General features: G+C 37.7%; 1 protein-coding gene across 3 annotated transcripts in view; it reads left to right on the forward strand.

The window, feature by feature from the left end:
- rhbdf1a (rhomboid 5 homolog 1a (Drosophila)) overlaps positions 1-26,494 on the forward strand; it is a 56,086-nt gene that overhangs the window by 18,005 nt on the left and 11,587 nt on the right. Inside the window, exons 2-4 of one of the 3 annotated variants that reach the window (XM_051887508.1) lie at positions 19,821-19,965; positions 20,048-20,187; positions 22,174-22,281. In XM_051887508.1, the coding sequence (XP_051743468.1) occupies positions 19,849-19,965; positions 20,048-20,187; positions 22,174-22,281 (365 nt within the window). In that variant the 5' untranslated portion in view covers positions 19,821-19,848. The remainder of the gene's footprint in view (positions 1-19,820; positions 19,966-20,047; positions 20,188-22,173; positions 22,282-26,494) is intronic. The other 2 variants (XM_051887509.1, XM_051887510.1) reach the window with 2 other exon arrangements.

Genomic DNA, 26,494 nt, shown 5'->3' on the forward strand with positions numbered 1-26,494 from the left:
TAAATCATTATGAAAATAATCATTATTTATTATATAAATTGTGGCATGAATAGGTTTCTGATCACCTGATAGGCATCAATGATGTGTAAAGATAGACGGTTAATGATATTGATGCATTCATCTGTGTGATGTCTCAGGTTATAGTTCATAATGAGTCATTTTTGCAGCTTAGGAGCCATTAACTAAAAATAGAAAACTTTTTATTATGCGTTTTGGCTGTTCATTTACCAGACAGCAACGTTTTGGGGGCCAGAAAATGTAAACTTTTGAAAACAGGTTTCACAGTGCAAGTTTTTGAAAACCATACCGTTATCATCGCTGTGTAATCTACAATGCGAATTTGTGAAAACGGTGACAGCATGCACGTGCGTATTACATGTTCAGTCTATAAGCGCATCTTTACAAAGTGACATCACCAACTACTAGCCTGGCATGAATAATACAGTGTTTTTAGTTGTTTTCGCGGATCAGTGTGAACAGAGATAGTTTTGACAATGTTGTCATCTGTATGTGAAAAACGCAAAGGAAAAACTTTTCCATTTTTAGTACATTGTTGTCATGTAACCATACCTTTAGACTCAATAAATGCTCTTTTCGCAATGTGGAGGAAGTCTTGAGTTCTGACAGCTATAGCATGTTTGCATAGCACATCAAGCTCTTTTATCGTAACAGATCAAGGAAATTTGAGTCCTCAGTCAGGATATGACCCTTTATGAAAATAAACGTGCACTGCTGTGTTTGCCATCACCAGTTTGTGAATGCAAATCACATGTTCTCCAGTTATGGTTATTTAAATAAGGCATTTTTCATTGTTTTCCTCCTCTGCATGTCCACTCTAGTTAGAATTGGCTCTATGGAAATTATAAAGAGCAACACATATATTGAATGCTCTGTATGACATACAATCACTGTAGTGATCCCTGAAATTAAAGTTGTCTAAAGTACAGACTTCAGTACCAATCGGTTCTGAAATGTTAAAAATGTGAGCTTTGAGCGCTGTTGAGGGGATTCGTAAACACCTCTGATTGGCCATTGTGTTAACGCGCTCATTGGATATGTCTGTGATTGGCTACAATGATCGACACACGGAAGTGTTTGAATTTGAAAGCGGGAGCGTTTGAAAGCAGGTGTCTATCAGCGGACTGGTCCACGATAGACGGCTGCTTTCAAACGCTCCCTTGTGTATCTGTGTAATCGCTCAGTGAAGAGCGTCATTGATGTCTATTTACAATGTTTTTAAAGCGTTGATCAGTGTAACCAATCACAGACATATCTGATGAGCGCGTGAACACAACGGGCAATCAGAGGTGTTTACGAATCCGCTCAACAGCGCTCAAAGCATCACATTTTTTAAATTTCAGTACCGACGTGGAAACGAAGTCGGTAATTTTGACAACCCTACCTGCAATATATGCTTGTTGAAAATAATACATATTTTGTTTTATTTATAGAGGGGTAAACTCTAAACTAAAGAATGTCCCATATAACGCATTCATAATCAGTCGGCTTAAAGTGATAGTTCACCCAAAATGTCACCGTTGTCACCATTTACTCACCTTACATATTGTTGTTCCAATTTTTGAGAGTGACGTCAATGCTAAAAAGTGTCCCAACTGACCTGAATGCTCCCTGAATTATGACTTTAGCCACTATGTCCACCACAAATGTGTAATGGTGTATGTGACTGTGTGTTGTAACTGGGTGTCATGTGATTTTGGTCTCACTACATTGCGGCCTCCTACTCTATTTTATTCTCATCTGACACATTGAGCAGACAGCTGTAGGCAGCACACAAACTCAGGGTGTGGAGCTCATATTCATACAAACTTCAGACCCTCTGTAGCCAAATACACCCACTCTACAGTGAAAGAACAGTGGAAATAGAAACTGACACTTTCAAAATATTCACCCTGAATTCCTTCTCTGACATTTTCGGTGGATTTTACAAAATGCTGTGATGGCTTAACATAACTGTAAGTTTGTACTGAATGTTTGGGCATCATAGAGATATTGCTTATGTCAGTAAAATATATATTTATACAGAGTTTGTCGTTTGACAAGAAAGGAATTTTAGTTTTAATAGACATTGGGCTCAATATTGAAAAATCATGTTCAAAATTCAACCTGGAAATAAACATGACATTGATCATTGATCATGTCATGTCATTGATCTTTTCACTCAAATTGTGATACTTACAATATAATTTGTGATGTAATGTTATCTTAAAGAAAATGCAAAACAGAAACAATTTCACTTGTGGTTTTCAGGCATATTATCTGCTCTGACTTTCAAGAAACAGCTGAAGACACACCTCTTCCGATAACACTTAACTTAATCCACAACCATAAACAAAGGCACTTCCTATAATAAATAAATGTTCTTTCTTTCTTTTTATTTCTTCATTTTATGTTGGCTTTTGCCTGTGTACATGAATAAATAATTTGTTTGTGATGTTCCTCAGTTCCCGCTAGATGAATGAATGTAAATCACTTTTCTTTGGTTGATAGTTCTTGCACTTGCAGTGATCTAGAAAAGTGCTTGTTTCTCCATTGGAGTGAAAAGTTGTCCTGCAGGTTTCAAGAGGAAACCGATTCTCAGACCACTCTCTGCTCATGCTTAGTCACCAGAGAGATTTGTTTATAGATGCTCCAAAAATAAAAAAAGGTGGTGAATTATTCAAGGATGTTGCATTGCTAAATAATTGATCAATATGATATGATGTACTTTCAGATATAAAGGGATAGATCAAAAAAAAAAAAAAAAAAAAAAATGACATTGGGAACCAGAAACATTGGAGACCTTTGACTTCAATTATATAGACTTTTTTAGGTTCCATACAGGTTTGGAACGACATGAGTGTCGTTCTCTCCTATACATGTTTAAATCAGACAATTACTTTGTAAATGAATGCAAATTCCTATATTTCTCTGGAGTCTTGTGTGAAATACTGAAGTGTTGTGACATTTATATGTGGTTTTGAGGGGAAGCTGAACAGTATGAAGTGTTGAGTGGCACAAATGTATGGAGTCATGCCTGTTACCGCAGTTTAAGGCCCCTGAGTGATTGTTAAATATATATGAGGCTATTTCTGGATTGGAGTGCTGAGAACTGTAAGTCTGCACAATAATGTGCGCAGCTAAAGGTCACTGAACAATGTGGTACGTGAGGCCTCACATCTTACAAAACCAGGGGAGGTTGTTTCAGCAGTGACTCAGAGGTGGATTCCTCAGCCTCTGGATCATGGTGAGAAACAGCTGACGATACTTAGTATCTGAGTAATTTGCTTGTGATAATTAAATCAGTCCTCCACCCGGCTTAATGCAACGTTAGAGGCAGCGCTGCAGTGGACCGTGAGATATAGAGGGAGAATGTGGGAGTTTGAATGCAGAGGATTATGCTTTGAACTGACCGTTTAGTATTCAGTGTTTTCTTTGGTTTGAATTTGTATTATGCTTCCTTTTCATGCTTTAATTCTTAATATGCACTCTACTGTCACTTTAAAGAAGGTTAAAGGGATAGTTCACCCAAAAATAAAGAGATTCTGTCATTATTTACTCACCATGAAGTTGCTTCAAACCTTTATGGCTTTCTTTTTCCATGGAAAACATCTTTTTCCCCAAATAATTGCAATGAAGCTTTCAAGCTATGGTCCATACTAGTCTGTAAGCAATTTTCCAATCTTCTGAAGTCATTTGATAATTCATGAGAGTTCATGAGTAGCACTATAGCAAAAGTAGCAATATCCAGTTCTTAAAGGGATCATGAATTGCGTTGTTTTATTGTTTTATAACGTTTCCTGGGGTGCACTTATAATGTTAGTATGATTTTTACATCAAAAATTGGCATAATTCAGAAATAAAAAGCATTTTTTCTACCCTGATTTTAGCCCTCTGATTTCAACGCTCTGTTTTAAGGGGCGTGTCTGCTGTGAGACTTCAGACATTTAGGCCAAAGTGGCGAAGATAAAAATCTTTGTCATTAGTTTTTGTTATTTGTTATTATTTGTTATTAATTTTATGTTTGTTATTAAAAAAGAAGAAAAACATAGGCTACACATTATACAAATGAAATTAATAAAATGCTTTATTTTTTCAGCTACAGTAGGTGTATTTAACAGTAGCATTCAAGTAAAAAATTAAATGAACAAATATAAAAATATAACACTAGACTTCACTGTATAAATTATACATTGATTCTTAATAAAGCTAATGTATTAAAGTTCTCAGTCAAGAGCAAAAAGTTATTTTGAAGAATGTGACCAGACAGTTGCTGGTCCACAGTGACTATGTTTTTCCTACCATAGAAGTCAATAGAGACCAGCAACTGTCCGCCTAACCCACATTCTCCAAAATATTTTATTTTGTGTTCTACACAAGAAAGAAATTAATACAGTTTTGAAACAACATTACAGTGAACTATCCCTTTAAGGACAAGCGACCGCATGGTTAATATTAGGCTGCTCTGTCACTTTAAAGACCTGCACGTATCTCTAATATATAGCCACGCATCCAATTTATTCTCAAATGTTTACTTTCACTTTAGACATAACCAACTGTGTTTATGTAAACTTTGTGCGTATTTCACAGTATTAGAGCAATCGGACTCTAAAGATAACTTAGTAATCAGGCGCTGTTTGACAGGCTTTTAGTGCCTGTGCGCATCAGCGCATCAGCACGCGAAAGAAAAGTTTAACCGGCAAGGCACATGAAATAATGAACTTTTGTGGATTGAAGTGTCCCGCGAATATTACTCTCTACCGCTGCGTTAAAATGTGATGTGAATGTACGTCACGTTGAACAGTATGCTGAGACGGAGGCGCTGGAACTGCAACTGATAGAAAGCACTGTAGCACAATACTACGATATTTCTTCATAAGCAGATCGTGGAGACATTTTAATCGTCCACAATCAAAAATCGTTATATCGCACACCCCTACTGTCATCATAACTAACAGTGCAAACACAATGTAAATAAGAGATTCGTTGATTCTAACGGGAGTTTTGGCGAGAGTCCAGAACACTCGCACTGTTTGATTGACAGCTCTAGCGATTGTAAAGGGAGCGTTCTTTGATCGCTTTCTATATATAATTTAATCACAGTTTAAATAACACATTATTTTCATTCTACTAAGAGAAACAATATGAAGTTGACCGTTTAGTCCTTGGTTTGATTTACTGACAACGATTTTGAGACAAAAACATCTGACTGTAGGCCTACATGAATCATTACATAGGTCACTGGTGATTTTGGTTAGACATGTACACATAATCCGTACATATCAAATGATCTGTAACAAAGCAATAGTGACAGTAAAAACATTTTTACTCACATAAGTGTGTTTCGCCATTCCTGTCAGATCCAATATAGAATTTTTTTTAAATTTCAGGCTTAAATCCAATGCAGCTACTTTGTTTTTCCACATCCTGGCTCTGCACAACATTTTGCACTCTTCAAAGGCATGTTTATCGCTTAGTTGCTCAATCCAGTGTTAGCGTCACATCTACTTGTCGAACTCGAATGAGTGGGCGGGGCTACTGAACTTTAAGGTTTGTGATGTCACCAACCCTGGAAGAAGCTTGTTGTAGTCCTTAAAAAGCAATTTCTGTAAAAGAAAATATCTCCCTTTGCATTGAACTTTGAGCGTCGTAACTTTGCAGATGTGTTGTTTATGCTCAAACAGCAACGTTACACACTAACTAAAGTTTAAAAAGTGAAATCATAATCAAGGACCCCTTTAAATGAATTGTCTTTTGAGTTGGATCTTCTTAAGGAATCAGATGGTCCAGTTCATTAAACATATATAAATGATTCGTTATTGAATCTGACTGATTCGGTTCTTTCGATCATGTCACAGCAGTTAACAGCCACTGCAGGGGAAGATTCTAAGTGAATAACCCCTAACTATTTCAAAGCGGTGTGTGACTACATACAACAATGCATTCATATGGACTACTTTCATGATATTTTTATGGTACTTTTGCGTCCTTTTTTTGAAGCTCTAAAGCCTCATCTCCATGGAGACTAATTGCATGGAAAAGAGCAACTTTTGGGAAAAGAGCGGCTAAAATATCTTCTTTCTGTCACTATAAGCATGGCAGACATATTGCATGCTCACTTCATAGATTGCATTTGGTCACTTTGAAGTGTTTAATTTCCCCTGGAAAGACCCTGATGTGCTGTTGAGGCATGCTGAGCAAACATAGGCAATGGCAGAAGCTCCGCCCACTACTGAGACACAGTCGGTCCTGAACACCGCTGCCCTGATACATGATCAGAGAGTCAGCTGCAAAGGGTATTCCTGTGTGTGTGTTTGTTTTTTAATGTCAGATGAAATGTTTCAGGGTGACAGACTGTCACATCACAGTGTCAGTCTGCGCTCAGAAATGTAATGTGCTCGAGCAGTTCGGGGGTGTGCAGCGTGATGGGCAACTATGCGGAGTATTTCCGTCTGATGAGAAGGAATGCTGTATGTATGGCCTGCTGTGCAGACCATCGGCCCTCCCCCATCTCCTCTAAGGACAACATGACACAGAATGCATGAACTTCTGTAATGTGAGTGAGTCACACTGTACAGCTGGAAATAATGTATGGTGGGACTTTATGTTATCCAGTGGCTTATCATTGGATTGCTATTGGATGGTCATGATATTATTAGTGCACGCATTACTATTACTATTACTCATATTTGTGGTTATGGGTTTGAACAACATTCTAACTCTTAAGTATTATCACCGTGGAACTTGTTTCACGTATGCAACTCTACTTACTGTATAGCAACCCAGCAGCTGCATCCTTCGAAGGCCGCATTCAAAGGGTGACAATGAAGGCTCTCCCAGTTTGAAGGCTCTTTCAAATGTGGCCTACAAATTAAGCTTGCTGCGGTAGTCTGTGTTACCGGTGTTACACGGTGTTTGGCCATACACAGATTACATTACTTGGCCACCGCGGTTTCTATGTCGTTTTGCTGTTTCCCAGGGCGGGAAGTATAGAACTTGTGTATCTTTCTCAGCCTAGCCTATCCCAAGATTCATTGCGTGCTGGTGATGACTGGAATTTTTTTTTGAGAGAGAGAGAGAGAAAATGCCAGATTACACTTTTAAATGTCAGTATTGGGTTTCAACTTTCACGGTTACTTCCTGGTTTTCGTTAAGCAAGCTTGGGCATTTCCTGTGAACTCTTTAGCTGTCATTCTGTACTCGCTGTACATCGACACTAAACCATCAATGGTTCAATTTTTAATGTTGTATGTATATTTTAATGCAGATATCACACTTGCCTACTTTGCCAATAAACCAGCTTTATTGATTGCAATAAAGACGAAGCTATTGGGAACATTTAAATAAGGAACACGGTGTCTGTTATTAGACATGCACATGCAAAATTTTCCAGCTCTTAAATGTTATTTTTAATATGATGACCAAAAACATTATTTGTCCATCCTTTTGAGATTGTCCCCATTTGTGAAACCAAACGTTTCAATATGTAGGAAATCCAACATTTGATAGAAAACACTTTTATTTAAAAATAAAAGAGACATTAATACCACTATAACCAGCAGATGGCGGCTCAGGAGCATTTATTGGCTCATATTAGCCATTTCCTGTAATAGTTTTTCACTCAGTTTCGCTTTGGAATAAATATTAAACATTATAAAATCACTAGGTTTAAAAATACATTTGGTCAAGGTAAAGTATGAAGTACCCACAAAATCTCATGAAAAACAATAACTTTGCTTGTGAATGAATTACACAGAAAGCAAGCACCGCGCTTCTACCTTTGTGATCACAGAAGCTGTCAGTCAGTGCAGCACAAGCTCAATGATTTTGGCAAACTTGTGAAAACTCACATTTTATTCAATGAATCTATCTAAAATGTCTTTTTTTATGTCGTCTTACTTTTGAATAACTAAATTAATGCTAGGCCTGACTATTTAAGTGACTATATTCTGATTTATAAACTAAGTATTACAGTATTGATGCTGTTAAAGCTACCTCTGGACATTGAAGATACCGACACACCAACAAGTGACATTTCACCGGAAGATTTCCAGCTGGTTTATATTATTGCGGAAGTTCTAAAGAGCGTTCCGTGCATATAGTACATTGTGCGTAAAGGAAAAGAATTGAATTCTGGTTTCATATTGAAGCCTTTCAGAATTCTTTTTGCTTTCTGATGAAGTATGGTTAATTGTCATGCTCATTTGTCCTTCATGAGAAGACGGAGCATGAGCAGAAGCAAGCGTGAGCTCAGCATGGCACTGTACCCTTGGTTATGTCATTCTGGCAGCAGTCTGCTGTAGCAGCACAGTCACCTGGCTCCTCTCTGCTTTCTCTCCTCCTAGATGATGGGCTTTATTTTTAGACTCCTAATCTCTGTCAAAAGTTGTCCAGAATCCTCCACCAAGCTTGAGCAGCTTCCCTGCTGTTGTCGGCTTCAAAATTGGTGAGCTATAAAAAGATTTAAAAAAAAAAAAAAAACTGAATCTGCACTTTATGCACAAAATAGACAGACTGAAGATGAGCTGCAGTTACACAACAGAACACACACCCAGAGGAATATCATGTTGCTCAGAGGTTGCTCTTCCATAGCGCTGGAGATGTAATCGAGTTTTCAGCTGATGAATTACTAAAAATGTTTGTACTTTTGCAGATTTTTTTTAAACACACGCTCTCATATTCCATCCTTAATACACAGAGACCTCATCCCAACTAGCCTGACACAGCATTGGCTCAACATGTATCCTTCATCACAACTAGGGCTGGGTAAAAAAAATAAAATAAATAGATTTCTCGATTTTAATTGATCGATTCTCATTTTATTGAACCACTATTGATTCTTTAGATCCAAAGAATAAATCTTTTAGTCTATGCTGTTTTCAGTTGATGAATGAACGTAACATTGTAGTGCGCCTCCCTAATAAATCACAATAAGCTTTATGCTTTGTTACTTTTGATATGAAACAAAGTCTCAGAATTCAAGTCCTGTCCATTTTATTATGAATTTAAACAATAAATACTGTTTTAGCGCTCTTTAATGTGGCCTGACAGATCATAGTTGCTGCAAAGCACACATGAACGGATCATCTCTTCCGCTTTAACACCAGCACGAAATAAACATGAATGAACATCAGAATGTATGCTAAAAGATATGGTACAACTTACAGAAATCTGTATCGTGTCTCATGTAATCGCTCAATCAGTGTTTAAACAAGTCATTGGCCACACAGTTCAGTAAAATACGGGAGTGACAACCGCATTCTACAACCGTATTAACTCCCGAAAAATACAGGTAGTGACAACCGCATTTACAGAAATTCCACGCAGTGTGTACGGAACCGAACTTGACAACTAGTTGTTAATGACGTTTACGTGCACCGGTGTAATGTGTGTCTCTCGTGTATGCGCGGCGAATCACAAGAAAAGCACAAGCCTATCCAAATGCTTTATGCTGAAAATCGCGATTCATGTCTGCTCACTTTAATAACTCCATAAACCCGTTTGCTTTATGAGACGAGCCCGAAAACGCTTATAATGAGTGACCATGGCAACACAGAATGAGTGCCGCGCGCTGTGTGAAACTGGCTATACAAGCATAAGCAAAACATGACGCCTGTGTTAGTGTGTTTAGTTAAATTGCTGAAAATAACGAGTGTTTTGTCACTTTAATATTACTTTGGTCACGATAACGGATACCAAACACGAGAGACGCCAGAACGTCGCTATGGTTTCCAAGCTGTCAATCATCGCATTTTCGAGAGTGAGTCATGTTCCGTACACACATGTAACGATAATTTAGGGGATTCACTCCCGCAGTTAAATACTGCGGTCACGCCATCTGCGCTTCGGAGAAACGCGGTCACGCCATCTATGCTTAAAATGTATTGCGCGTCTACATGAGGTTGCGTGGTAGGTGTTTAGTGTCGGTAGAAATTTTTTTAAAATTCATTACAAAATAAATAAAATCAAACTGTTTACTGCAAACTTCACCTGATTCTTGTTATACATGTTCCCAACTACTATCATGTTGTTTTACTGTTTTATTCTTTAATAATTATATGTCAAAGTCATACACTATTTACCTCTCTATACAGACATATTTTAAAAAAACAGTGAAAACAGTAAAAGAACATGAAAATCACCACAGTGGTACTTGGGGAGATGTAGAACAAGAATCAGGTGGAGTTTGCAGAAAACAAATTGATTTCATATTTTTATTAATTTTTAAAATTGGTCTGTATAGCAACGTAAACCATATTTGTCATAAATTTGGCATGTAATTATTAAAGAATAAAAAGGTAGAAGAACATGAAAATCACCACAGTGGTTCTTGGGGAGATGTAGAACAGGAATCAGGTGGAGTGTGCAGAAAACAAATTGATTTCATATTTTTATTAATTTTTTAAAATTGGTCTGTATAGCAACGTAAACCATATTTGTCATAAATTTGGCATATAATTATTAAAGAACAAAACAGTAAACGAACATGAAAATCACCACAGTGGTACTCGGGGAGATGTAGAACAAGAATCAGGTGGAGTTTGCAGAAAACAAATTGATTTCATATTTTTATGAATTTTTATATTGGGTCTGTATAGCAACGTAAACCATATTTGTCATAACTTTGGCATATAATTATTAAAGAATAAAACAGTAAAAGACCATGAAAATCACCACAGTGGTTCTTGGGAAGATGTAGAACAAGAATCAGGTGGAGTTTGCAGAAAACAAATTGATTTCATATTTTTATGAATTTTTATATTGGGTCTGTATAGCAACGTAAACCATATTTGTCATAACTTTGGCATATAATTATTAAAGAATAAAACAGTAAAAGACCATGAAAATCACCACAGTGGTTCTTGGGAAGATGTAGAACAAGAATCAGGTGGAGTTTGCAGAAAACAAATTGATTTCATATTTTTATTAATTTTTAAAATATGTCTGTATAGAGAGGTAAATAGTGTATATAGTAAATAGTGACTTTGACATATAATGATTAAAGAATAAAACAGTAAAACAACATGATAGTAGTTGGGAACATGTATAACAAGAATCAGGTGAAGTTTGCAGTAAACAGTTTGATTTTATTTTTTAATAAATTTTTAAAAATTTTCTACCGACACTAAACACCGACCACGCAACCTCATGTAGACGCGCAATACATTTTAAGCATAGATGGCGTGACCGCGTTTCTCCGAAAGCGCAGATGGCGTGACCGCAGTATTTAACTGCGGTTGTCACTCCTGAAACTTACAGTGTGTACGTGGCCATTTAATATTAACCTTCACTATTATAGTAATGTAGTTGCTACCAACTGACTCCCTATATACTTTACAGCATTAGTTGAGATTTTTTTCCTTGAGAAAATTTGCCATGTACTGTATCTGATATATACTCAAATAAATAAACATCAAATCTAATTGAATCGGTATCGAATCAAATCGAATTGTAAAATTTGAGTCAGTACCCAGCCCTAATCATGACCATTGACTTGCACAGTGTCTCGGTAGAATAGTTACACAAGGCTACAGTTTAAAGTCCAACTGTCAGTCTTTCCATGTTTGGGAGTAAAAGGGGAATTCCTTTCAGGCTTGATTTGTTGAGACTGGGCAGATCCTCTCAGCACACTGCTGGTAGTGTACGAGAGGAAAGGAGGAGTCGGCTTGGCATGGGCGGAAATAACAATGTTGGCTGCTCTGTGGTATGTGTGCAACCGGGGGAGTTTAAACTCGCTGTGACTGGGAAATAAAGACATCACATTATAAATGCTGCGAGCAGAGCAGCCACTTGTGTGTGCAAGAACTATGGGTCCAAGAAATTGAGACAGAAAGAGAAAGAGAGAGAGAGAAGCCTTCCTCAAGGCCAGGATGTTCAGCCTTTAGGAAGGAAGTGTCCAGTGTTTCAAACACACAAATAAATGAGGTCATCCATCACTGTTTTCTTTTGCCCCACTCATTAAACCTCTTCCTTCTGCCCCGGGGCTCTTTCATCAAACACCGTTACCCCAAATAAACACAAACACATGCAAGGCCTGAGTATCTGTGCAGAACATGCTGCTTGAACCAATACACTCTAATGGCGATTTGTAACTATTTTATGTTTATATTGGTGGATAATTCATATGAATTTGTGTGATCTCATTCGACTTGCTGATGGTTAGGTTTAGAGGTGTACCTTCATGCTTACTTTGTTCTGAAAATCGTAAGTTTCTGTACAAATTGCATCATACAAATTAATACAAAATCACCTTATAAAATATAAATATAAATGTTTTCTCGTGAGACTGGGTTGGCTTGAACTCAGTGCTTTCCTCTTCTCGCAAAGTGCTAGATTGCTTTCTAGAGGGAATGTTCTCATGGAAAATTCACATGACTCGCCCTCATGATGTTCCAAACCTCTGTGCAACACAAAATAAGACATTTTGCTGGATGTCTAAGCTGCTCTTCTCTATACAGAAAATAGAGACTGAGACTGGAAAAAAAAACACACACACACACACACACACACACACACAAAAAGCACCATAAAAGTGGTCATTATATTTCACAATAACATGTCTTGGTAAAAAGATCTAATCAAAGCTCTGTTGTTTATATTTTCAGGGGCGAAACATATAATGCAATGCAATACAATGATGATTGAGAGATCATAAAAGCCTCACAGATCTTATTTGATACTCACATTTCCACATAATTTGTCTATGGAAGCTTGTTTTCGTCACGGAATAAAAAATGTAAAAAGATGCTCTCGCAATTCTGACTTTTTTTCTTAGAATTGAGTGATATAAACTCACAATTGCTCGTTATAAAGTCCAATTCTGAGAGGAAAAAAGACAGACTTTTTTTCTGACAATTGTCAATTCTGATTTTATAACTCACAATTGGATGTTTATATCACTCAATTCGGAGAAAAGAAAGTCAGAATTGCTAAATGTAAACTCGCAATTGCAAGAAAAAATAGTCGGAATTCTGAGATAAAAATATATATATTTTTTTTTATTCAGTGGCGGAAACAAGCTTTTATATTTTTCTAAAAAGATTATGTATAGCTAATCAAATAAACTAATCAAGTTTCTTCAGCCAAGTAATGTATCAAGTTATGCTTACGTTTACTTTATAAAAATCAGTAAAAAATTTACAGCAAAAAAAAAGACGTGTACCATGACCTGAAGGTGGACATTTTAGAATTATGCTTAAATCCCTTTTACTTACGGAAAAGATAGCCCCGCCCCCAAATGACGCCATTGGTTGAGCTCATATGTTAATCTGAACAGAGCAAGGTTTTGAAAAAAGCATTATACTTCTCGTAGACTGTGTGCATATTAACCTGGAATATGGGAAAGATTTTAACATCTAAATTATAGACCTTTAACTTTTCTGACAAACAGATGGCAGTGGCAGGTCATCCAATCAGATAGATTTCTCCAAAAACAATCGTATCTGGCTTGCCTGTGTGTTCTATATTAGGCTCAAATGGTGGAAATTCTCAGACAGGAAGTTTCCATTTGGTCTACTGGTGGCGAGGGTCTGTCTTGAGTGGCTTGAGATGTGGAAACAGAAGGCCTGCTGAAAAATGCACAATGTGCAGTTCTACAGCTCAACACCCCAATACACACACACACAAACACACACACACTACTGTTAGCATCTAAAGTCTCACCCGCTCTAACAGTGGCCCTGTCCATTACTACACAACCTGTCATGCATGACTAGCTATTATTCAGCTAGTTATTGTATACAGTTGTGTTGTGAACAGATCATACAAATCATAAAAGCACAATAAAGCCTGTATAATAAAAGACTGTTGTGTCTTAGCGAGAGAAAACTCAACAGCCAGTCTGTGTTTACATGTTAACCTATATCTTGAATTCCCCGCACTAGCAACACTTTCGTTTTTTGTAAATACCAGTTATAGTTTAAAAAGTATCTGATGGATTATGTCTCAAGACAGGAAGTTTTAGCTCGTGGCAGGCTTTTGCCAGGAGTAACACAAGGGCAGGAAGCTAATCGCAAACAATGTAATGTCAAGATAAAAGCCGAGATTTTCTTTCTCTTGATCTAATCAGACAGTCAAAACAAATCACTACTTGGCTACATAAAAAGAAAAACATTTAGTGACGCCACATGTGGTGCGGTCAGGAAGAGAGAATGCTAAAACCCTGACCATTAGCACAAGCAAGATTCAGACAAGCGCTCCTTTAAAGTGAACTATTCACTTGCTTTGTAACTTTGATACAAGTGATCTTTTTGAAGCTCTTGAGTGGGTCAATTTCCTTTTCTGTGTGGAAGCATAAATCTGAATGAAAACCTTTAAAGAAGTCTCATATCCTTTGGATGACAGCCATGTGTAGAATTCAATCCATGGTCTCCCTCCTCAAGGATATCGCTCTCATTCAAGGATATCCTTCCCATGACCTGCTAAACTGTCTTCTCTGACTGTAGAGGATATTAAAAAATCCTTCATAAAATTTCCTAATTAATAACTTTGAGTGATGTGGATGGGTCAAGATCTGGGCTACTGATTGAAAGGTTGTATTTTCAAACCTTATATAAACTGTCTATCAGCATTGTGATGTTGAACGGGGCACTTAAAGGGATAGTTCACCCAAAAATAAAATGTCGGTCAAGATTAAATTTTGATCTGCTCTTCACACAAGGCTATTGCATGGCTTCAAAAGACTTGGAATTTAGTGCATGATTTGCATGACAGTCATCGTTTGACAACTTTAGTCGCAAGTTCCGTGGAATTGTGTTGTAACGACGGAACTTGCGACCAAAGTCGGCTTTGGGAAACGCACCCCAGCTCAGTTCAGTTCTCATCCAGTAGTGTTAGTCCAGTCAAATCAATTACATTAAGTCCTTGTAAAAAGTCTGCAAGCCTCAGTAGAATTCATAACTGTATACATCTTATCACATCTACATAATGCATTGGGCTACAGCTGCCCAGCGTCTTACACACAAGCTGTGTGTTTGAAAACACACAGCTGGCGTTGTGCGGTTCTTCCCATGGTTCTCCTGGGGATATCCGACATGTGCAGCCTTGTGATGGATGCCACAGTGTCCATGCATGCACAGGCTCGAGAAACCAGCATGAAGTCTAGCACGAAAAAATGCTTCTTTGATTGACAGGTGCTATAACTTTTAAGATGTGACAGTAAAGCTAAAGGGAATTAATTGCTGGCGATGTAACATCAGCTCTTTTTCAAACTAACCTTAGGCATCTGTAACATAAACCCAGGCACATGCTACATATTAGCTTCTCAGGACGGGAAGCTGTAGGGTTTGGAGTCAAATGACAGGGGTGTAGAAGATAATTACCGCAATCCCACAATGCAATGTGCAGACCCGGGGCTGATGGCTCTCATGCAGTCGGTAATCAGCCTGTCGTGTGATTTAGTGGCCAGATTAATGAGATGATAGTGGATACTGATACAGACATTAAACAGTCACGGTGGTCTGTTCCGGATCAAGGACTGACAGGAAGCTTTCATGTGTCTCCCTCAGGCCTCTCCAGCGGTCTATCACACAGCGCAACTGCGTCTTCTCATTTCTGACTACTGCGTCAAATGTAATCGTTGCTTTTCAGAATTAGCCAATTTAAGTTCTGACATGCCTAAAAGTCAGGATTAGATTTCTGTAATGGGTCTGTTCGGATATTGATCCTGGCAGGTGGTTCTTTTTTGCGGTGGGTCTGGACAATTTTCGAAATATTTGAGAAACATCTGTTGACTTGTTTAAAGCTACACTACGTAACTTTTTGTTTGTTTGAAGTATCCATTTGGACCTAATTTTGATGCAGGGATATTCCGTTAAAGTTCCAAGAGGTCCGGTCTCTATATTTCCAATTCCTTCCCAGCTGTACTAAGTTTTCTACAACTATAGGGTATATTATACTACAATACACTACAGTTTACTGTAGTAAAAACTAAAGTATACTACAGTATTTATTACAGTTTATCAGTTCACTATAGTTAATACTACAGTATGCAGTAGCATTCATTAACAAAGTGTTGTAAATACTACAATATATACAGTATACTACAATTTACTATAGTTTATAACAACACACGGGGAGGGCTTGAATGAAGCACATTTGGCTCTAGATAAAAATATTAGAGGATATAGCACCGAACGATCATTACCATGCCCTTTGATGTGAACCGCTCTGTTGTTTTGACGCGTTGCTCACTTTAAACCGTAGAAACGTCAAAATGGTGCAATGGTCCGGATGGAACCAACCCGGGGCCCAGAACCAGATTTTGGTCTGCCATTTGAATACCACTGCTCTAGTGACATTACTGTTAATCAATTTTAGAACAAATACATAAGTATTGAGATATATAACTGACTGAATATATTTTGACCTGCATTGCCCAGCCCTTATCTGTGGTGGAAAACCATTGGCATGGCCTGACAGGGGTGTCCTCAAAGCTGGGGCTTTGCTCCTGTCTGCTCTGTAATCTCACAGTCATCACACCGCACACATACTGAATGGTCACTGATGATATCAGTCCACATTCCTCTTCAGCAGGCAGGAACTTTCTCATGGACAACGAGAGTGTTTCACTTTCCACCATGAGCTGCAGACGCAGGGCTTCTTTCCTGCCAGGTGCCCGCTGACAAGTTACTATTTTGATGAGTTTAAAGTTGAAACTTTCACTCAGGATTTATGTACTTCTGTGTGACTGTGTATTTCTGTGATTTATATATTTCAAAGTGGCTTCCATCATCACTCCATCATGGGGTCTTAAAAGAGTGATGTGCTGTGTTAAATCTGTTTTGTTAAGAGTAACCGAAAGCAGATTTGGAGGCCTTCCCGAGGGTTGAATATATATCCCAGAACGACTGCCTTTGCCTCCACATCACTCCCTTGTCAAAGCAAAGGGCCTTTAGAATAAAAAATGGGTTGTAGAAAGGTTTTTGAGCATTCGTAGCGTAACTGTGCCTCTGCTGAATTGACTGCACCAAAGCAGAAATTATATTATCACTTGATTTATGAGTTTGTAATGTGAATTGTCTGTGATGTGATAAAAAGACTGAGTATTGTGAAATAACACAAAGACAATAAACTTCTGTCTGTCTATTGTGTTGTCTTCACTGGCTGCATGGCAAAAGCAAAAACACTGCTGGACCATTGTAGTCATGTACAATTGATTCTTATAAGTTATTACTCAGTCAAAAAAGATCCACAAACTGACAAGTTTTTGTATGATTCAGTCTTACTCATGAATTACTTGTTAAGTCCATCAAAGTGGTTATTGAATTAACATCTGACTCATTTCTGGCAGGATTTTTACTGTAAAAGGCAGTGTGTAGTTGGAGATGGATGTCTATAAAAGATTTATTATCTAGTTGCTTATTAGCATGCATATTACTAGTATATTGGTTGTTTATTAGTTCTTATAAAGCAGATATTAATGCCTTATTCTGCATGACCTTATTCTGCATCTCTTAATCCTACCCTACCTTAACAACTACCTTACTAACTATTAATAAGCAGTAATTAGAAGTTTATTGAGACAAAAGTCATAGTTAATAGTGAGAATTGGACCCTAAACTAAAGTGTGACCAAAAAAGAAATGTCAGTATCAGTATTTTTGTTTTGCTTAATACGGTATGTAGTTAGGAACAATTATGAGGGATTTTGCAAATTCTTCAGAGTTCTGTAGAAAACCCTGTTGTTTAATTTTGTCTTATTTTTTAAGCATACAGTATGTTTGCTTAATTGGAATTTTAGGAGCAATCAGGAGTCATTCTCTACATCCTATTAAATAATTTCAATTATATTTTGCTCTCACGGTGCACTGCAAATGATTCCCTTTAAACAAAAAATGTCACTGTAAAGGTCTTTAACTCTGTGCATATCTGTGATGGCATGAGGGTGATGATGAGAGAAATTTCATTTTTGGGTGAACTGTCCCTTTAAGAAAAAGCCCCAACCAGAACTCTTAAAGGGATAGTTCACCCAGAAATTAAAATTATCCCATGATTTACTTACCCTCAAGCCATCCTAGGTGTATATGACTATATGAGTGTATATATCTTCTTTCTGACTAACACAATCAGAGTTATTTTAAAAAAAATATCCTGGCTCTTCCAAGCTTTATAATGGGAGTGAATAGTAACTTAGATTGTGAAGCCCAAAAAAGCGCATCTATTCATCATAAAAGTAATCCATACAGTTCCAGGGGGCTAATAAAGGCCTTCTGAAGTGAAGCGATGAGTTTTTGTAAGAAAAATATCCATATTTAAGACTTTATTAACTATAATAACTAGCTTCTGGCAGACGGCCATACGCATCGAATCGCGGCAGAAGAGTGACCTCTGACCCGACGCATGACGTAATGACGAATATGAAATTCAAAAGAGAAATGTCGGAAGATTTTGATATAAGAGAAGAGGAGCTTCAGTTGCACAGCCCTATTTGTTTGAACCACGAGAGGTGTCTAAGCTTACGCTACCCCTACATCCTGCGTCATACATTGCGTCAGGGGTTACTCATTTGGCGCAAGTCGACTTGCGCATTCTGCATACGGTCGTCTGCTGGAAGTTATTTTAAATGTATAAAGTTTTAAATATGGATATTTTTCTTACAAAAACCCATCCCTTTGCTTCAAAAGGCCTTTATTAACCCCATGGAGCTGTATAGATTATATTTATGATGGATGGATGCATTTTTTTTTTTTTTTTTTTTTTTTTATTGGGGGGCTTCAAAATAGGCCCCCCATTCACTACCATTAGAAAACTTGGAAGAGCCAGGATATTTTTAAATATATCTGGATGAACTATCCCTTTAAAAAACGTTTTCTTCAATAACAAACCTAAATCTGAAAGAAAAAACAATCTGGTATCATGAAGACCTGACTTGAATTCGGTCCAAATTCCCACAAACATTAGTCTCTTGGGTAGCAGACTTCTATTCTTTGGACACACAAGCTGCACTGAACTGACATCTTGACAAGCAGTATCAGTGAATGGAGAGAAGCAGAAACAGTGTTGGTTTAGTGCTCTTTGTCTGCTGACTGCACGCTGCAGTGATCTGGTAAACACTCTGCTCAAGCTGTGTGGGAATATGCAGCGGGAAGACACACTAATGGCCTCTCACAAAATTCCTGCCCCACCACAAAGTAGCACTTTTAATGAGAGGGTAGTAGAAAATCAGTGGCTTAGGCTTAATCTACTGACAATAAACTTTTCCACCCCCACAGTAGAAATGTTTATTGGTCAGTTAAGTGGATATGAGTGTGTTGAGTGAATGTAAACATATGAGCAAACTGCTCTTTATTTACATTTTATGGTTTCCTCCTCAGCAGCAGGAAGGTTTACATGATATTTGGGATCTCGGATATCTTGAGGTGATTTTAGACTGCCATCTTGTGGCACAAAATGTACATTTAATTAGACACTGGGTATGTTCAGAACGGCATACTACTAATATGCGTACTATGCTGCTGCTGTATGTGTACTGTACAGAAAATGCTAAATTACTACTCAGAAAAGGTGTTTTTTTTAAGCAAAAGTGGGTTTATAAATGTATAGCTGTCATTGGAGTTACTCAGTTTAAAATGTTGGCAAGGCAATAAAAATCCATGAGGAAAAAAAATCCTTATTGTTGAGCCCTGAGGCTGTATAGAGTGTACACTGTGTGCATTATTCAGTGAGCAATGCGCTAGTGTCCCATTCCTGACATTAGTCATAGTCACGAACGTTATCAGTACAACAGAGCCTCAACTTTGAGGATTAACTGCTTCAATTTAGGATTTAATTCAACACTGTGCAGTTCTTTTGAGAATTCACCTCTCTCTTTCTCTCTCTCTGTAGCTGGCAGGTCTAGGGAGAGGCAGGCAGCATGGCTGAACCCAGACGCGACAGCACCAGCAGCCTGCAGCGCAAGAAGCCTCCATGGCTAAAACTGGACATTCCCACCGCTCAGGTGTCCGTGGACGAAGCTCCCGCTTTTGTACAGGTACAGCGGTGTTGTCTCTAACTGTCCTTCTAAGTGAGTTTAGCCCTGATTTCCAATGCTGTCCATGTCTCTCTTTTCGCAGCCAGTGAAGAGGCACGGTTTCCATCGCAGCGTCAGTATGCCAGTGGAAACGTCTCATCTCCCCTCCCCTCCACGGGACCTCTTTGACCCCCGTCGAGCTGCTTTCCAGCGTCAGTCTTCAATCACCCAAACCATCAAGAGGTAGGGGAGGCATTACATGTGGCTGTTACTCACATCTACTCTTCCAGACGCATTAGGTCTGAGGTTCATGTCTTAACCAAAGATCAAACTCTGTTCCAAAACCTAGTAAGCTGTCTACATAGACATTTTAAGACATAGTCTAAATCAGCAGTGCCCTATCCTTTTCCAGATGATCTACCTACCTCAAAGTTCAGCTTCAAACCTGTAATTATCAGGTGCTCCTGAACAAAGCCACTTGAAGGCTTGATTCAAGTTAGCCGTTACGCTTTCTCCAATGGCAGAGCCACGGACCCTCGTATCTCCCAATAAGACCATCTCTGACCTGAAGAGTCAGGTGTGCTTGGAGCTGAACTTTGCAGGGTAGACGTTTTATTTGTTTGTTGTGTATGTTCCCAGTTAACAAAAATATGTTTTAAAAACATTTTGCTAAGTTGTGAAAATGGTTGTGAACATTCAAAACGTCCTGTTTATAAAATAATGTTTTAAAACGTTTTTTCTTGGTTATACAAACGTTAAAGGAACATTTCTATCTTATCATTCTGCAAACATTACAACATGTTCTCTAAACATTCTGAAACAAGTCGAAATAAACATTCTATTAATGTTACTGGAATAATGTTTGCTCATAATTTTGTTATTTGCTGGATTTCGTCCTCCGCATATAAGCTTAATAAAGCCTGAACCTCATCGTTGGTCCTTTGGTCGTATTTTTTAAACTCCATTGTTGATTCGAATAGAAAACGACTCTTACTGCACACGCCGCAACAGACTTTTAAAAATAATGGTTGAAATAAAATGCTGCGTAGAGTCGCCAATCAGCATGTTCAACACCCAGGTCCCACCCCCGAAATTTCATTTTGACCCTGATCCCTGCGGTCTAAACACACCGAGTGCCACCCCAAAGTCTCTAGTTCCTGGGAAAAGTTCCTGCGGTGGAAACGCAGCTTTAGAGTATTACCTTCTAGCTTAGCAATATGCTAACATCAAACTCTATTAAAAACTATTGTAAATAGGACACTCACCGATGAGGTTCAATCCCAGTTAGGATGCTGCCTCAAGTTGTGGTGACAAATTTTGACAACAAAAAACATCCGTTGTCTATTATCAATAGTGTAGCGATGTATGAAGCACAGCTCACACAGAAGTCACTTTCAAACCAAGCAGCTTTCTGTTGGTCAATGCGGCGATTTGCGTGACCAACTTGAACCTTTTGCTAAACCTGTGTGTGGAAATCTTTTGCGAAATTCCTGTTAGCATGTATTCCTATTGGAATCCATTGAAAAATTGCTGAACAGTGGTAAATGTGGACATACCTTTAGAAGAGAGCTCACTACGTTTTGGAACAAAGCTAATACGACTACACCAATGTTAATTTTGATTGAGTTTTAATATTGTTGTAGTATTTTTAATTGGTTGTGCATCGCTGTAGCCCATGATCTTGCATACTATCTGTGAATTGTACTCAACACTGTAGCACCTTTTTGGTTGCAAGCCAATGTTGCCAGCCTTTCTTATGATTTATTTGCTGCGGTTGTTTTGCGCTGAGATGTAATAGGAATGTGCATGTGATTCCCTGTGCCAGAGGGTTCGAAATTGCTCATTTCATGACTCCATTTCATGGCTGATAAACCAAATCTGAAAAGAACCAGTGTCTGTGCGCCTGTTTACATGGTTTCTGTGTGGACGACGGCACTTTTCAGCCTTGTTTTGTGTATTTCTGTGCGTCTGCGTGTGTATGTATGACTAGCACGTGTCTCTCCACTCATATGCTACTCATTAAATCTTCACACTAGTGCACTGATAATAACCGTCCCTCCCGCTGGAATACTCTGCTTTTGCTAATCTTGCTCTCTGGCTCTTGTTGATCTGTTTTCCAGTTCTTCTCACACTCCTTCCCTATTTTCTTTTTATCTTTTTCTCTTTTTCTCTTCTGCGTCCTTTCTTCATCCTGCTCTTCCTGTCCTCCCGCTCTCGGGACGTCCGCAGCAGCAGGAGAGTGCACTTTGAGAGGATTAACACTGTGCCCATTAAGGGTCACCGTGCAGGGCGGCGTGGGTTCAGAAGGCATCAGTCCCTTTCCAGAACCCTGCTCAGGTACAGCGGGCCACAGGAGGCCTGGCGAGGGAGCTCTCGCACACAACACACACAATACAAAGAAAACATGTTCACGTGGAACAGTCTCTGGCTCAGTCAACTTTGGTGTAATAAAAGTAGTCGTTGTCATGAAAAAAATGTTTTGCTCTATTGCCACGCTCACTTACTAATATGTACCATTAAGGTGCTAATACTGTATGTACACTTTAGGGAATTAATGTGTACTTTTGAGGTACTAATATGCACCCTTTAGGGGTAAATAAAGTACAAAAGTGTACCTTTCTATAAGGCACCACCCCAATCAAAGCTTTTGTACAATTTCTTTTTTTACATGTACATGTACAGCAGAGTAATATAATAATATAATATTGATAGTTACAATTTTAAATAGTTATTATCAGGCCTGAAAAAAAAAGAAATTAATACAATTTTTGTTGAAGTTGTGAATGTAACGAGCAGTTGAGGCAGAATCTAGATACATTTGCAGGTTTATTTAATCTAAAGATTAAATAAAAAGAAAGATTAAAGTGAAAGATCATCCAAGAAGAAGAGGGTAAAATCCAAAAAGTAACGAAACAGCAAGCACATTGCCATAGACAATAACCAACAACTGAAGACTAACTCAAGAGGGCTTAAATACACAAGGGTGATAAGATAATTGGCAACTAAATGAGACCACGGGTGGATATCAATTAGTAACTATGGAAGTAATCTAGTGTCTGGAACAAAGGAAAACAGGAACACACCAACTAAGGGTACGTTTACATAACAACAGTGTACTAAAAACAGAAAAGTTTTTCCTTGAAAAACGCTGTATTTTTCATGCCAGGCCAGTAGTTGGCGGTGTATTTTTGTAAAGAAACACTACGCACCTACAGACTGAACACTTAATACGCTTTTAAATTTGCGTAAATTTACTGATAATTGTATCATTTTCAAAAACTTTGAAACCCATTTTTTTTTAAAAACGCTGTTGTCGTGTAAGTGAATGGCAAAAACGATCAGAATTTTTCTGTTTTTAGTTGAAAATGGTGTCGTGTAAAATAATGGAACTTTCTATTGTGAATATACATTTTTCTAAATAATAATAATAATAATAATAATAATTTATTCAGTAATCACAAAAGTCATGGAAAAGTGATGGAAGTTCATTTGATTCCAGAATGAACCATTTAAGCAGATGAGTATATTTATACCATTTAAAATGTTGTGGTCAGTTATTTATTTATTTATTTTAAAGAAATTAATAATTTTATTTAGCAAGGATGCATTAAATTGATCAAAAGTTACAGTAAAGACATTTATAATGTTTATAATTTTAAATAAAAGTTCAAATAACAGCTGTTGAACTTTCTATTCATCAAAGAATCCTGAAAAAAAAAATCTATCAGGGTTTCCACAAAAATATTAAGCAGCACAACTGTTTTCAACATTGATAATAATAAGAAATGCTTCTTGGTCATCCATTGTGGGGTTTGAGCCTAGAGTCTATCAAAAATGTTCACTTTGCGTTCTCCCTCAGTGGATGTTAAGTAGTGATGATTTGTGTCGGTTTTCTGTTCACATGGTTTAGATTCTCAGCACATCATGCTTTGCATATCTTCAGTCTTCAGTCTTTTGTTAGAAACAAATAAGGATTCTTATTATCATGACATGCTTTCACTGTCTCTGACCGTTACGATTTCAACACGGCTCATTGTTGCCATTCTTCTGAACCGAACTGAAAATATTATAATACTTCATACTGCTGTATGAGCTCACAGCACATTCATCTTTAGTTGTTTTGCGCAGTTTGACACTCTGCCCAGACTGGCAGGCTTTATTTGTTTTCTTTCAGATGAAACAGAATAAGCCACAATTTGAGTCATGTTTGTTGCCATCCTCAGTGAGTCAGAAAGATGAGATTAGATATCTTTCTGTGCTGATCCAGGTATTCCAGAGAGTTCTGCCATATTTATGGCCACACATGTTGTGTGTGCTGAACAGCAATGGGAATCTCAGCTAGATTATTTATATTCTATTATAGTATTTATTAATATTTTAATTGTCTTTTATTTTTTTTAACTTTAACTTTAATTTAAGTTTACATTTTAGTCATTTTTATGTACTTTTCAGCAATATAGAATTTCTATTTAGCTTTAATTTGAGTAATTTTAGTACTTCAACTTCAACTTATTTATTTCAGTTAGCTGCAAAGACATCTTACATACTCCAGTCCTCAGGAGCATATTGTTGGTCTGCACTCAAATTTCAAACACACTTACAAAAATGTGCCCTGATAACCATAGTTTCTTACAAAAAATAACATGGTTACTGCTATAAAAACTGATCTCAGCCACCACAGTCATGAAACATGAACCAAAAACATAATGACAAAAAGATCCTGTCACGTATTAAAGGGTTAGTTCACCCAAAAATGAAGTTTCTGTCATTAATTATTCACCCTCATGTCGTTCCACACCAGTAAGACCTTCATTTATCTTCAGAACACAAATTAAGATATTTTTGATGAAATCCGATGGCTCAGTGAGGCCTCTATTGACAGCAAGATAATTAACACTTTCAATGCCCAGAAAGCTACTAAAGACATATTTAAAACAGTTCATGTGACTACAGTGGTTCAACCTTAATATTATGAAGTGACGAGAATACTTTTTGTGCACCAAAAAACAAATAATGACTTTATTCAACAATATCTAGTGATGGGCTGGATTTCGACGAATCTTTTGTTTCGAATCAGTGGTTCGGAGCGTGTATCAAACTGCCAAAGTCAGGTGATTTCAGTAAACGAGGCTTCGTTACATCATAAGTGTTTCGAAATTTCAATGGTTCACCACTGGGGGGCGTGACTTTGGCAGTTTGATAAACGCTCCGAACCACTGATTCGAAACAAAAGATTTTTGTTGTAAAGCTTCGAAGCTTCATGAAGCAGTGTTTTGAAATCGCCCATCAATATATATTGTTGAATGAAGTCGTTATTTTGGTTTTTTTGGCGCACAAAAAGTATTCTTGTCGCTTCATAACATTAAGGTTGAACCACTGTAGTCACATGAACTGTTTTAAATACGTCTTTAGTAGCTTGCTGGGCATCTGAAAGTGTTGATTAACTTGCTGTCAATGGAGGCCTCACTGAGCCATCGGATTTCATCAAAAATATCTTAATTTATGTTCCAGAGATGAACGAAGGTCTTACGGGTGTGGAACGACATGAGGGTGAGTAATTAATGACTGAATTTTCATTTTTGGGTGAACTAACCCTTTAAGGTCCCATATTAATTTATTAGTTGTTCATACTTTGTTTTGAAGCCCTAAACTTTTTTTATTTTAATTCTGGACTTTATTTACAGTACAATATAGAGTCGACAGGAAAGTAGCTATGAGTGGTGTAACTTGCTGTATCCTGCATTTGTGCTACTTTCAATCATGCAGATAAGAGAAAGAAAAGCAATTGGACAACCGGTAACTAAATCTCTTAGACTTAAGTTGTGGGCACTTTAGCAAAATTTTCTACAAAATTGCGCCAACAAAAAAGGTCGATTGTCTATTATCATTAGTATAGAAATGTATGAAGCACAACTCACACACAAGTCACTTTCAAACTAAGCAGTTTTCTGTTAGTTAGTCTATGATATTTTGGCAGAAACAATATGGTTACCAAGGAGCAATTTCGTAATGGACCACCACAGAGTATTTAGTGTTTTGTTTTGGTATGCCGTTATTTCATAAAATGTGATTATTTTTGTGGGTGAGGCTGGACTTTATGTGTATTTATTTTAGACTGGTTTATATCAATTTATCTTTTTGACTGAAACATGAGTCATATCTGAACTTGAAAAACATGTCAGCCACTTGACAATACGAGGCAGATGTTTCCCTAGTTTATTTAATGACACAGCCAAGCAGCTGTGCAGAGGGACGGACACTGGCCTAATGATTCTCTGTGTGTGTGTGTACATTTGGTTTAATTTTTGTGACAGAATTTTAGCCACTTCCAGTAGCTTTACTGTGAAGCATGCCTGGGCATGTCCCATCACTATTTCCTTAGAAGTATGTTACAGTTACCTCACCGAACTTTCCTTGATCTCATTTGTATACAACCGGGAGGAGACAGTGTGACACACATTTGTGGAAACTACCATTAACAGTATCCAGTTATTGTGCAAGAACATGTTAGCGCTCAGCTGCAGGGAAATACAAGAGAGTCAGGGAACAC

This window comes from Ctenopharyngodon idella, chromosome 3 (assembly GCF_019924925.1).
Source record: "Ctenopharyngodon idella isolate HZGC_01 chromosome 3, HZGC01, whole genome shotgun sequence".
NCBI classification, from domain to species: Eukaryota; Metazoa; Chordata; class Actinopteri; order Cypriniformes; family Xenocyprididae; genus Ctenopharyngodon; species Ctenopharyngodon idella.